At 41.3% G+C, this 14,541-nt stretch overlaps 2 protein-coding genes across 3 annotated transcripts in view; one reads left to right on the top strand and one right to left on the bottom strand.

Moving 5' to 3' along the window:
- macrod2 (mono-ADP ribosylhydrolase 2) overlaps positions 1-14,541 on the bottom strand; it is a 446,660-nt gene that overhangs the window by 338,911 nt on the left and 93,208 nt on the right. The gene's annotated exons all lie outside the window — the stretch shown is intronic.
- Positions 2,962-13,412, top strand: flrt3 (fibronectin leucine rich transmembrane 3). The gene is made up of 3 exons (XM_083922594.1): positions 2,962-3,119; positions 8,631-9,338; positions 10,343-13,412. Exon 3 carries the CDS (start codon positions 10,385-10,387, stop codon positions 12,332-12,334), a length of 1,950 nt encoding a protein of 649 aa, XP_083778720.1. The 5' UTR covers positions 2,962-3,119; positions 8,631-9,338; positions 10,343-10,384; the 3' UTR covers positions 12,335-13,412.

Here is a 14,541-nt window from a genome sequence, read left to right as displayed (position 1 = left end):
GGCAATCATGGTTTAACTGTGTTCCGATGTGTTGAGGCTGGAGTTGGAACATGCTCAGTCCTGGCAAATAACTGGGTATGAGATGTCAGCAATGGTCAGACACTCAGACAGTCACTCTTGTGTAGTATGCACCGTCCTAATGAGGCAATAACAATTGCTAGAAGTGGAGGTCCACATCAGCTCATGAGCAGACAATGAGAAAACAGAGTACTAAACCCATAGAAATGGAATTAGTAAAAAGGACAGTCCCATTCAAATCAGAGCAGCAGCATTGTTATGAGTACTGTTGCCATTGCATCAGGACAACTTCCATATAATCTTCTGTATAAACTGCATTGCAGCATGAAGGATTCAAATTTCACACATTGATGCTGCATCCACACACTCTTGTCACTGTGACCGAACGCATATTTTTGTAACAAATGAGTGACAACTTTGTTTCTAATATATGTTTAGTCTGTATAATATTTGTTGTTTGTATATCTGGAGTTTTGTAACCAAAATAATTTCCCCCGGGGATTATTAACGTATTTCTGATTCTGATTGACTTGCTTCCTGTGACCAGTGTGTCGTGGGGGCATGGTGGAGTTAGCAAGCTAGCTAGCCAGCTGTTCACTTGGTTGGCTGGCTGGCTTGCTGGTTCTGCCAAGCTGTTCATGCTACACTGGTGTCCAATGTCAGTGCAAAGACTAAAACTTCTATTTCTTAAATTATTTTTCTAGAGTAAACAGTCTAAATGGGGACATTAATGGGGAATTTCAGTATTTTTTAACCTGGACCCTATTTCCCCTATGTATTTCTGCAGTGACTAATGGCAACAACTTTAAAAAAAAAAAAAAAAAAAAAAAAAGGTCCAATGTTGAGTGTGAGCACTGCAGCCTGGACGCTGTGAACTGGGCAACAATATTATCAAACCTGACAAAATATATCCACTAAAAATGATTATTTTTGCCACTGGCGGCTCAGATTGTTATCATAAGTGTCTGGCTGAATTATGGAAATATGGGGAAGTTGCCGTTATCCTGCCATGTTTCTGTGTGCATCTACTGATGTAGGTTAACATAGTAATTTCATCTAATAGCTTTTACCTACCTCTGCTCTGTCTGCAGCAAGTGTCTCCACTCTCTGAACAGCATTTTTCTTTAGGAAAATGTGCTTTGGTAGGATGTCTTCTCTTTGACTCTTTGACTGCCAGTGGTGTCACAGTGAAACGGCAGACCCGACCCAGAATTATTAGGATCCATTCGTAGCAAAACTAGCCACAATTTCTATCCGTCTCCATCCAAAGGTAACTTTAGTTTAACCATGTTTAAAAATATTCTAAGTCCCCTTTAAATGACTTTTGCTTTCTTGTGTATTAGAAAGTTACATCCATGAACAGCATTTTCTAAATTATTACTTTGTGTGAACTGGGGTCAATCTTACAATAATAGTATGAAGTTCACTTATATTACTTATATTCAGTAACATATCTGGTCTCCACTACTAGTTTACTGACAAAATTAGTTCTTTAGCTTTGCTTACTGTTATGACAGGGTGGCGGCTCTCACTTGAAAAATAACATACAAAAAAGATACATTACAGCTTGATATTTTATTATCCCCTGAACGAGTGAATAACACTTCTAAAAAATCTGTCCATTAACTGAAAATGAATGCCTCCAGGTATTTACAACAGAATAGCATAATAGGTTTGAGGTAATTAACAAAAAGTAGAATTTAATGAATAACATGAAGAGTCTCCGCATTGTAGCTGCACACCGATCTGATCGTTGACCCACTGGCATCGACAGGAAGTTGATAAACAACAAGAGAAATAGATCTGCACCAGGCTGTAGTGCCTGGCTTGTCAGGCAGCTGAAGGGGGAGACACTAGAGATGACGCAGGGCAGGAGAGAGTGTTGGCTGGGTCAGTTCTGCTGTACAACCCTTTGACTAACAGGGTGAGTCACTGCTGCTTTGGGCATTGAGGCGAGCAAACCCACTGTTTGGCTTCATTTAAAAATGAAACCAAAAAAGGTCACACTGAAAGCAGGAGGGGCAAATGTCAAAATGATTCAGGTATGTCAGAGACCATCCTGTATCAACACACAGACACACACATGCACGGCTTATGTACACGTACGCAGATGCAGCTACACGTGTGGGAACATATAACAGGAATTAGCACAATTCTAAATTCTTGTTATAAATTATTCTGGTTCTCTGTGACAACATAATCAAATATTCATTACCTGTCAACAGCCAGTCTGGAATTTGATTCACACGTAGAAAAAGGCAAAGATTTTATTTGTGTTTTTGATTAGAATTTAAGGTGGACAAACTCATTTGGGTTTACAAATGTGAAACACTTCTTTCTCTCCTTCAGAAAAGACATGTACGCTGTCTAGAAACACCTGCAACTGAGATAATTGAGATAATTGACAAATCTCAACATCGGTAATGAAGCCCCTAATGCCAGAATACCTAATCATGAATTATCCTGACACATCTCAAACAAATGTGCAAATTGTAATTTAACTGGAGCTAACAAAACCATGTGCAGCCTAAAACAAAACCACTACAAGAGTGTTTCTCTTTCTCATCACTATGAACACATACTGTACATTTCCACTTCCTCTTTTTTTCTGACAGTGAACACTGCTTTCCAACCAGTGACTCTTCCCTCCTCTTAAATGCACACATCTGACAAGGATGTGAGTGCATTTCCCCTTTCCTCCACTCCCCCTAGTGTATCTGTCCAACACTGCATTTTCCCTATACATCTCCCAAACAGAGAGGGAGAGAGAGAGGGAGAGAGAGAGATGCCCCTCCTCCAGATGACATCAGTGCTCTATTGAAGCTAGAGGCAAACACAACCCCACATTTGTATTGAGATCTATCCGTACACCTACGTCCTTATACAGCCTACAGATTGTGTATGTGTGTAAGAGGCACCAGTAAACATAGCAGTGCTGCTAAAGATAAACTCCAACTAGCTCTAGCCCTGTGAGTGAGAGGAGTTTTTTTTGGATCTGAATTTAAATACTCATAGCCTGGATTTGGATTATTATTTTCCCCCGTTGTGAATCCCAATTTAAGAGGATACCTGTTACTTTCCATTTTTGGTTGATTATAGAGGTAAGTGCGTTGGGAATGCATCATTTTCATCTTTTTGGATCTTCTTTCTGGCAGAAGAAATGAAAGTCATGCGGGATCCTCGGGAGTCGCTTGTATCTTAATTAGTTACTCTCTTTATTTCTTTTTTAATACGTGGACCAGGCCAAAGAAAAGATTCGGTTTATCTGATGTGGTTGTGTCACAGACGTTTTAAGCGATAGCAAGAAAAATCACGAGTACACGTTTCTTCCAAACAACCACATTGAGCAGTTAGTTTACGCACTGCGAGTCATTCTGCTCGGCTTGGCAGATGAAAATCTGATTTAACATTTCCATCATCTCAAGTCCCTATCATGCCTGCAACTTGCTGCCTATATCCCGTGCTGAGTCCCTCTTTTTTTAGTAGAGACCACGGACATCACATCTCTGGCTTTTCTCCCCCTTTCCCCACTCTAAAGATGCATTTCTTGTTGCGACACGGTAAATTTACTTCTCGATCACATCCACACTCCGCTTCAATACATTGGTCACAACACTTAAAAAGGCGCTTAAGAGAGCAACAGGGGCGTCTAAAATCGCGCCGTGCCTTATTTCACATTTGGATTTTCTCAAACCAGTGGGAAAATAAACAGAGGTGAAAACGCAAACTTGTTAGGATTAGGAGACTGTGTGATTTAGTCTCGGCGTCGCAGCCCGAGAAGACACCCCGGTGTGCAGCTGAAATTGCAGAGCAGATCCCGCGGAGTCAAACATGAAGGGGCAGCTGGAGAAACTCCGCTAAATGCGTTTCCAGCGTCACTGTCTGTCTGGACGACTCGGACCTGCTCTATTCATGCCCAGCTCCATTCAGATGTATTGTGTGTTAATGCAAGCTTGTCGCCAGATAATATGGACGCCCCCTTGAAAAAAAAAGACTCCATGCGTTGTGGGAGCTTTAAGCTGCAGGGGCGCAGTCACGAAGGTCCCCCTGAAAATGCACAAAATCAAATCAATTCAAGTTGCATTCGCACCAGTTCGCACATAAGCTGCGGCTCCTTTAACGCACATAACACACTGTAAGGTTACATTAACAATGCCTCAAAGCAAATATCTGACCCGTGTAAATACGCATCCAGAAATAAACGCGGTTTACAGTAAAATTATAGGCTACATCCTGCTCATATGACCGACTGACTCTGATGTCAATCTATGGTGCTAATGAATCGAATACCCTGTTGGACATCAATTAGATCAATCCCTTCACATGCACTGCATTTAAGATGGATGTGTTATTGGCAACACCGAGGCAGGGACAGTTGTTAATCCAATTTCACTTTTATCTTCATAAGGTCATCCAGGCTTAAAAAAATGACACAGTTTTTATATAGCCTTTAGCCTGAGTTTAATCAATCAATAGTGCATGCAAACTTGACTTTAACTTTCAAGCAATGTAATAGAAGCTCTTTATTGTTCAGTGTATTTGAGAGGCAAAGAAATAAATAGCCTGTTAAACATAGCAGACAGGAGGACAGACCCAATTGTCTTCACTGATGACTGCCTGAGGCAAAAGTCCCCAGTCAATTGCTTTCAGAGAGAATTCACATTGCAGATTAACAACTAACCAGGTCACTACAGACATAATCTTCTATTGCCAGAAAAGTTTACACAAAATATGAATAAATTAATGTGTGTGTGTGTGTGTGGGGGGGGGGGGGGTAATAAGACTTTTATAACTAAAAAGAGATATTTCAGATTCAACACTGTATTCTTAGGCCTAGCTCAGTTATTTTCATAATGTATGTGGCCACTAAGCAGAAGTATTTTTTTCCATCTATTTCCTGCTTTAAGAGTCAAATCAATTTATATTGGTTACTAATAGTAAAGGTGTATATATGGCTGCAAAGCACAAATACTACAGTAAAAACCTTTGTGAGCACTATGACTCAGGAAAAACTGTAGATGGGCCAGTAGGGAGGTTAACAAATCTCTGTGTTGTAGGTGTCTGGCCTGTACTGAGATGGGCTCCTGAGAGCGGCTTAACATGAGAATTCACTGTTTTGGTGTTTGCTTGTCACACACACACACATTTCATCTTGCAGTGCCTACCACCCCCATGTGGGGAAAAACCACTGCAGCTGCTACAGATCACTCCTTTCAGGCTGTTACAAAAGAGAGACCCCCGCCTGTCCCAGGCCTCTCTGTGCCCATAATGGGCCAGCAAAAGTATCATCTGGTCAGCCCATCTAAAGACAGCGCCAGGAGGCCACATACCAAATCTGCAATGCTAGATTTTTGCCCATTTTCTTTTCGGCTAAAACGTGTTCTGTGTCCCTGTGAATTCAGATGTGACCATGAATGTTTCATTGTGCCTCTGCACCACAGCAGGCCGCTGCCCGGTGTCTTGACATATAACTCACTAATCAATGGCAGGCACAAGGCTTCACATGACACACCAAAAAATGACAAAAACATACCTTGTTTAAGAACGGAAAATCATTAAACCAAACATTTAAATATAACAAAATACAAATGACACTCACACTACGCATTTAAATCAGGGAAGTTTCAACTGTCCTTTATTTGTGTTGGCCGGGTGTTGGCTCATAACAAACTCAACCAAACCAACCTGCCAAATGTCACAAGAAACCCACACATTTTCAAGACAAAAATCTGAGAAAAATATACCCCCCTCTAACAATATTATGCGTAATCAATCATGATTCAAAACTATATTATGAATTAGAATAAATAATCAACAGCAGATACAAACAACATTGATTTCCCAATGGAGGGCTCTACTCTGTTTCAAAATTAATTTCAGGGCTCATGAATAATTTAACAGTCAGCCATTACTACTTCTACAGTACCCCCCAAAGTAGCCTATGTATTATTATTCTGTATTTTATGAAACTAAAAGTCATTCTAATCTGCAATACTTTTGACAGGCATGAAATTGTTTCTGTTTGAGGTTTTCCTAAGCCTTTCTTCTGCAGTGTATGACCAGGGGGCACAAAGTCTTCGGGTCTGTTATTGCGAACTAATGTGCATTTATGCGTGTTGAGCTCACAATGGCTATCAGTGTCCAGCTTTGTGTGAGCCTCCCACGCTCACCACTGAAAGGTAAATAGCTGTACTTAAACACACACACACACACACACACACACACACACACACACACACACACACACACACACACACACACACACACACACACACACACACACACACACACACACACACACACACACACACACACACACACACACACACACACACACACACACACACACACACACACACACACACACACACACACACACACACACACACACACACACACTTATAGGATGCCTAATTTAACTTTGCCAGTTCAGATGAAATGAAGCAGAAGCCAGCCTGACTGCTGCAGAAATCTCCTGTTGGCCAGCGGAGCTTATTAGAACGATGGAGAAAGACATCCATCACTAAAAATGTTTAACTCAACCTTCATTGCCATCAAAATGATTCTGTGAACACAAACGTAGCTTGTGTGTGCCTTTGTGCAGATAGACATTAATAGTAAATGTAACAGAAAGGGCTTGAAAAATGAACTGTGTAAAGTAAAGGTATTTTTTAAATTACCTGAATAATAGAATAATTAATACATGCAGCCTTAGTTGAGGCTACAAGGTCCACATGCTTGCCTTGTAGCGAACAATGGAGAGGGGCCACTCTCCTGAAATCCGATGAGCACGGTAAAAGAAACGGGGGGAAAACAGCCAAGCATATAGGCCTGACTATGCTCTTCGTAAAGTAGGCATGATGTGCTTGCTTCAAAGGAGACGTCTGATAAATCATCCACAACATGACATCACACTGAGGCCTATGATATGTTATGCTACAGTATGTTTTTTTTCTTTCTGACTATATCACACCAGTGCTCATAAATGAATAACCATGTCCCATGCCCCCCGTACTGAACACTGTTACCTGCTGAGATAACAGAATCTGTATCAGAAATGTAGGGGCCAAAGAAAGGCAGACATCAAATATCATATGTGGCTATTTATGCATCCTGTTTCACAACCCCAAAACCGTTTTATTCCAAGTGCAGCTTGGTTTTGCTTGGTTGTCTTGATAACACAGAAATGCAATCAATTGCTTTTTTTTAATGCATAGAATTTAAGGTTTCATATCCATGCTACACATTTAACAATATCCGAAGGATGGAGAACACAAAATGAGGTGAAAGGGGCTAGATAAAATTGAAATAGCTTGACTAAGTGCTGCATTAAAAGTTCATTTGGACAGACAGACAGCCCATATCCCTCTATCATCCTGCCATTTTCGAGAACTCCATTACTGAATTTCATCTTTTTTTCTCTTGTCAGACTTCTTTATTCTAGAAGTTAGTAGAGGTCACATCTGGTGCTTTTTCCCCAGACTCTAATCTACAACTAATGTAATACTGGACTAAGGGGCAGTGTTTAGATAGAACAGAAGGAAGGGGGGTGTTATTATTAGACAGCATCTCAAGAGTTGTAATCGAGTTTCAAGCCTCTCAATTCCCTAATCTTCTCCTTGTCATGGGCTATAACTGTTACATGGCTGGGCCCCTTGTTCCTAATTTACCTTTACATGTTTTACAGCAAACGGTGGCTGCCAGCAGGTCACATGAATGGTTACATATAAGAACGCAAAGCTATTGTGTCGTAAGAGGAAACATAACATTTTCTTTGGCAAAGGAAATTCTATTTTTACAAACAGAAACGGCATTCATAAAGGGTGGGGGTTAGGGGTCAAAGAGAGGAGCTGGGAGTGACAGGGATGGATGAAACAGCCATGTTGTTCTACATACAACATTCAAATGGACTTCATTGTCATGGATGCTTTTTAACAATGCAAGTAATTTAGTAAGAACTGACTGGATCCATTTTTCCTGTCATGTGTCGAGTCTGGACAGGCCTTGTTTCTACAATGGCACAATTTTTTCTTTAATTGCAGGACTAGCTCTCTTGTAAACACCAAAAGCTCAGCTAAGCAATGAACCTGACTGAGAAGGGTACCACCCTCTCCACCCTTAGCCATTGTGTTGGGTTCTAGATCACTGTTGTCTTTCGTATGCATAGACATTCTTTCTTGTATCACCATAGAAAAGAAAATACGTGATCTGTTAAAGCAATGGGCTGTAAAAGGTCAGCAGGCTAAATCATAGGCTAGAAGAAAGGGTATTTCTAAATAAGAATTGACAATGTAAGGGACGTCAGAGTTCAGTATCAAACACATTACTAAACTTAATTAGATTTCCTCAGTATTAACATTTACCTTAGGTTTCATACCCTAATCAATAACTGTAATGAGTGCCTGAAATGAAGGGGGTGTAGAGACTGATGTATTCTTTTTTTAATTATCATTTACCAGTTTTAAAGAAAAAATGAATGAATTAAGGTATAATTAAAAAAAAAAAATGTATTTATCAATTTTGAAAGATTACTCTTTCATTGCCTGATCCTCAAAACATTTTTTGTTCTGACTCAATGTGGGCACTAAACATGTTTGTTTCTTTTTTTTCAGAGCACCATCCCAGGTGTGAAGAAGGGACAGTATGAGTCGAGCGGCAGATGTTTGAGGGAGGCTGGGCCCAGAAGGATAAGCACCTTGCCCTTTTTTGCTCCTTAGAGGAAAGGAGAACATTGGTTATCTGCTTCAGGAAAAGGGACCAGAGCCTTGGATTAATGTGTATACAGTCTCAACAAGGGAGCAGAGGATTCTGGGTTACCTGAAGACCTGGAGTACACAAGTGAACAGGCCTGTATTGAGCCTGTGGCACAGGGGATTGGCATGGCTCAGACCAGCTTTGTGTCAACTCATCATGCCTGTCGGGCTTGATTGTAGAAAGGAGCCTTTGCTAAAGCTGACCCCGTCCTACACGCGGAACACTATACAACACCTTCATCTCATTCGAAGTTATGGCTGTTGAGCTCAACACCCATTAGGATTTTTAATATTACCTGAGAGTGCATGCTTTGTCAGTGAGAGGGGATGCTTTTTCTTCAGGCTTATCTGCCATGGTGAAGGCATTGAAAGCATGAGCCTCTGACTACACAGAGGAGGTCATCGTCCAAACAAGGATCAGCTCAGCAAACACTGACCAGGTCAGGATATCACCAGAAACCCCTCAGAAAAAACTTTTCCTTTCAGACAGGATAAGAGCAAATTCAAGAGGAAATCTTGATTGGATTTTTGCTGGCTGGAAAGGATTTACCACAACGTATAAATCAGGTATGACAAATACGCATGGCTTTGCTTCTTTCCACTTCACTGACCAGACCACAATTTCTAATGAGACTTGCAGGAAGAGAGGTCATAGCAGGAATGCATAATTAAAGCAATAAATCAGTATTAGCCTAATTAAAAGGGACCGGCACATCAATTGTGAAAAAGAGACAGACAACTAGTTGGCACCTTCCGCTTTGCTTCATGGTTAATTTCCATGCTATCTGTTGTGAGATTATGAATTGTGACATTTTATCTTTTTTATAAATTTTATTTATTTATTTATTTAATTAGATATATTTTAAACATGCCACAATTACAGCAAAGGTCATCAAAATAGCACTGTGGGAGGATAGATGAAGCTCACAAATTTTGTTTTGCATCTAAAAGTGCTTTAGATCTTTATCAAGCCTCTTTTCTATGGAGGAGAGATATTTCTTCCCACACCTTGTAAGAGGTCAGTTAAACTCCAGAATTTGAATGCCGAAAGGCATGGGTAATGATCTAAGAGGACTTAAGAGTATGTCGGTTCCACAACAGTTCATCAACAAAGCCTGACTTTGTTCACTTGTGGGCTGTAGCTATGAAAGGCAGCCTTGAGATACAGAAATGTGTAAAACAACCAAGGGATGTTATAACATTTCACAAGCCAGGGCCAAAAAGCCAAGACACAGAGATCTAATTCACACAGCTTAAAAAGCAGTTCTGTTTCTTACACAGGTTACTTTTTAAACTTATATTTTTAGAAATATATAGATTTTGTAAACCCGGCTCTGAAGAAAACAGTTAATTTTAGGGGTAAACTGTTAAACTTTCATTTTTACTGTCTGGCAATCCTAATGATCAATTCATATATATGTTATAGGAGAATTTCAAAATGATTCTTTCAGCAGTTATTTAATCTAGAAAGTGCTGCAGGCAGCAGTTCAAACACCCAGAAATTACGAGAACAGGAATTTGGCTCTCCTTTAAAGGCCTGCATTAAATGTACCCTTGTGTCTTCTCCCCAGGGGCTCTTGAGTGATTAGACTGCCAAGCAACACAGCTTCAAGATGGTACGTCAATGCAAGGCCTTTATCCTCTTCCTCATCAGGGTTGGGCTGCTGCTGGGTCTTGCTAACCCCCTGGTGACCTCAGCCTCGTGTCCCTCAGCTTGCCGCTGCGATGGGACCTTCATCTATTGTAATGACCGTGGCCTGACTTCCATCCCTACTGGTATGCCCCAGGATGCTACAGTGCTCTTTCTGCAAAACAATCGCATCAAGAGTTCGGGCATTCCTGCAGAGCTCAGCAGGCTTACAAATGTGGAGAAGATCTACCTTTACTGCAACAATTTGGATGAGTTCCCCACTAACCTTCCTCTTGGACTGAAAGAGCTTCACCTTCAGGAGAACAATGTTCGGATGATTACCCATGCCTCTTTAGCTCAAATTCCCTACATTGAGGAACTACACCTGGATGATAACTCAGTATCTGCAGTCAGCATAGAGGAGGGGGCCTTCAGGGACAGTACTCACCTAAGATTGCTTTTTCTCTCCAGAAACCACCTAAGTACCATCCCTTCAGGCCTTCCTATGAGCATTGAGGAGTTGCGCTTTGATGACAACCGCATCTCCTCCATCTCAGAGCAGTCGCTGCAAGATCTCATCAACCTCAAACGACTAATCTTGGATGGTAACCTGCTCAACAACCGTGGGATTGGGGAGATGGCTCTCATCAATCTGATCAACCTGACTGAGCTCTCACTAGTGAGGAACTCCTTAACATCGCCGCCAGCCAACTTGCCAGGCAACAGTTTGGAGAAGCTGCAGCTACAAGATAATCACATTAACAGGGTCCCGCCTGGGGCTTTTGCCTTCCTTAGGCAGCTATATCGCCTGGACCTGTCTGGCAACAACCTGAGCAGCCTCCCACAGGGTGTGTTTGAAGATCTGGACAATCTCACACAGCTCCTGCTACGCAACAACCCCTGGCAATGCACTTGCAGGATGAAATGGGTGCGTGATTGGCTGCGGTCATTGCCCTCTAAGGTGAATGTACGCGGTTTCATGTGCCAGGGTCCCGATAAGGTCAAAGGCATGGCAATTAAAGACCTAACTACAGACATGTTTGACTGCACAGATTCAGAGCTCAACCACACATATGAGACAAGCACAGTCTCCAACACTTTACGCCCCACACAGCCCCAGTGGCCCTTGTTTGTGACTAAAAGGCCTGTAAAAGGGTCTGACATTGGTAAGAATTACCACAGCACTACCACCTCTTCAGGCAGAAAGATCATTACCATCAGTGTGAAGTCAAGTAGTGCAGATGCTATACACATATCATGGAGGGTGTCGCAGCCCATGACTGCCCTACGGCTCAGCTGGCTAAAGCTGGGACACAGTCCTGCATTTGGCTCCATTACTGAGACCATTGTGCAGGGGGAGAGGAAGGAATACCTGCTCACGGCACTGGAGCCAGAGTCTTCCTATAGGATATGCATGGTTCCCATGGAGACCAGCAACATTTACCTGTCAGATGAGACACCTGTTTGCATCGAGACAGAGACTGGTTCTCACAAATCATACAACCCGACTACAACTTTAAACAGAGAGCAGGAGAAAGAGCCTTACAAAAATTCCAGTCTGCCTTTGGCTGCTATCATTGGAGGGGCTGTGGCTCTTTTGGCAATAATCATGTTGGCACTGGTGTGTTGGTATGTCCACAGGAACGGTTCACTTTTTTCAAGGAACTGCACCTACAACAAAGGCCGTCGGAGAAAGGATGACTATGCTGAGGCTGGAACCAAGAAGGATAACTCTATCCTAGAAATACGAGAGACTTCATTTCAAATGATACCTATAAATCATCTGCCTGTGTCCAAGGAGGAGTTTGTGATACACACGATTTTCCCACCTAATGGCCTAACGTTATACAAAAGCCCACATAACGAGAACAGTATTAACAACAGGAGCTACAGAGACAGTGGAATACCAGATTCAGACCATTCCCATTCATGATATTGCGCATGGCCATTCATAATGAGTGTGTGACAAACAGAGTGGCAAGACTTTTACAAAACACTGGATCTATAAGACTAAGGAAGCAATGTTCTGTACATTTGCCATATAATTTATATTTAAGAACATTTTACAAGGACGAAGAACGTTCCAGTTGCAGGCCATCACTGAACCATCAGTGGGTATTGTAACTAACTGCAATTCTATATTTTAGGAATTTGTAGTAATTTGTACTGTATTTCCTTTGCTTAAGGTTGTCGACCAACTAAAAGAAACTCTGTGTTCTACTGAGATATGATGACTTGTCAACTGTGAAAGTGGGTTTTCATTGCTGTGTTGAACAATCAGATCTTAGAAAACCTTGTAGTATAAGCACAGGTCATTCTTTTAACTTTGTGGCTGTCTGAAAAACAAAAAGACAAAAAACAACATGAAGTAAACTAAGGCAAAGCTGATCAACTAATTTGCAAAGCAGGCATGTTGCCCTCTAAAAGAATGAAAAGTCAGTTGCTGTATCAACAAAAAAACGGACCAAGAGTATTGCTCTAGTCTTCACCTGGTATGAAGTACAAATAATTAAAGATGAGGTGCCATGCTTTATTTTTCAGCTTTGTTCAGTGTGTTATTTTTCTTTCTGTTTTGCAAGAAGAGGAAACACAGCAAAGCACCCAATCAGGGTCCCAGTGTTTCTGATAGGATTGTAGACCACAGCACAGGGCAGATAAAGCACACCAACCTTAAGGAGCCCTCTGCTCCTCGAACCAAGTAGATTGGACAGGCTGACACAGAGGACCCCCCACTAGCTCTATTTGTACAAGCCAACAATGGGCAAACGACAATGGCGGCATTCTTTAGTACCATGTACCATACGTCATTTGAGTCACCAGGCCAAAAAGACAAAACATGTTGGCTTTTCATTAGAATTACCACAGTGTCAGCAACTCCTTGTTATGAGTATTATTTTGTATTATTTTCCAAATGAACACACTATTATGTTTCCACGATTTGAAGTTAACTGTTCTTAACAATTGAAAACCAAAGTGCATTGTATGCCCTTTGGCCAGTCTTGTATGTGCCTTGATCCAATGCTTATTGTATTTAGCTTTTTAAGAAACCAGTGACTTTTTTTCATACACACTTGAATATGAAGAATATTGGTCATATTACAGAATAAAAGTGGACAAAAATCATTTTGCTTTTCCTGACTTGAAGTACAACAAACCCCACTCAAAAGAACACTTTATTGTTCTGTTGAATCGCTGTAAGACCATCATTCAATGCTGTGTGTGCTCTATTTTTTCTTAGCTCTGAGGTCGTAGCTCTTAAAACCACATCTCCCCTCTTCCAAGACATAGTGAACTCTTAAACAATAACCGGGATATTGTTCTTGAAACCCAGTTTTCAACTCCATGGGCAGTCTGCAGAGCAACATCTGCTTGAGGCTGCTGTTGTTCTTTCTTGTGGTGAAGCCATGTGTGACTTATCCGATTGGCTAGAGAGAGAAATGTCACAGTAGAGTAGAAATAGGCTGAGATTGGACTCTGGGGTTTGATGAACCTCCCAGGCAACAGGGCAACAGGAAACTAATGACGAGGCACCATATGGAGGGTGGTACAGGCGGACCCTGTTGGGGATGCCCGTCTCTGTAGAGGACAGAGTATATATACACTGCTCCGGCTGCAGGCAGCACACTTAATGACATGGTAGCAGCTCACCCGGCCAAGGGCCCATGAAAAGGTACACATGCAAAAGCAGTAAAATAACCTATAAGCCCATTTTACAAATGCATCCAACAGACTTGGAAAAATAACATATAGTTAATGCCTTTCAGATTATACTCAGTTGACTCTAGCACTGACCATACTCCACACACTGCACAAAGCACATAAGTATTCAGCGTATATCACAAAATTCTTCATATACCCACATTAACACACCCACAAGCTCTTAACACAGGGAAAGCTTTAATTACAGTAAGAGGAGCCGCTAAAAGCTGCACACACTATCGGAACCTTAAGTATACACTAACCCTGCCCTTTACACTAAATATATATCACATTAACTGGGAATTAAAGTAAACAGACAATCTACTTTTAGAAGACTGAATAGTAATAGTTTCCATATGAATGCTGTTCTTTGACAGTTCAGCCTTAGTTCTATCTTATTTGTGTAAAGAAAAAGGGAAACTACATAAAATAACATGGAAG

This window comes from Echiichthys vipera (assembly GCF_963691815.1).
Source record: "Echiichthys vipera genome assembly, chromosome: 11".
Taxonomy (NCBI): domain Eukaryota; kingdom Metazoa; phylum Chordata; class Actinopteri; order Perciformes; family Trachinidae; genus Echiichthys; species Echiichthys vipera.
This window is presented reverse-complemented; position numbering and strand designations above follow the sequence as displayed.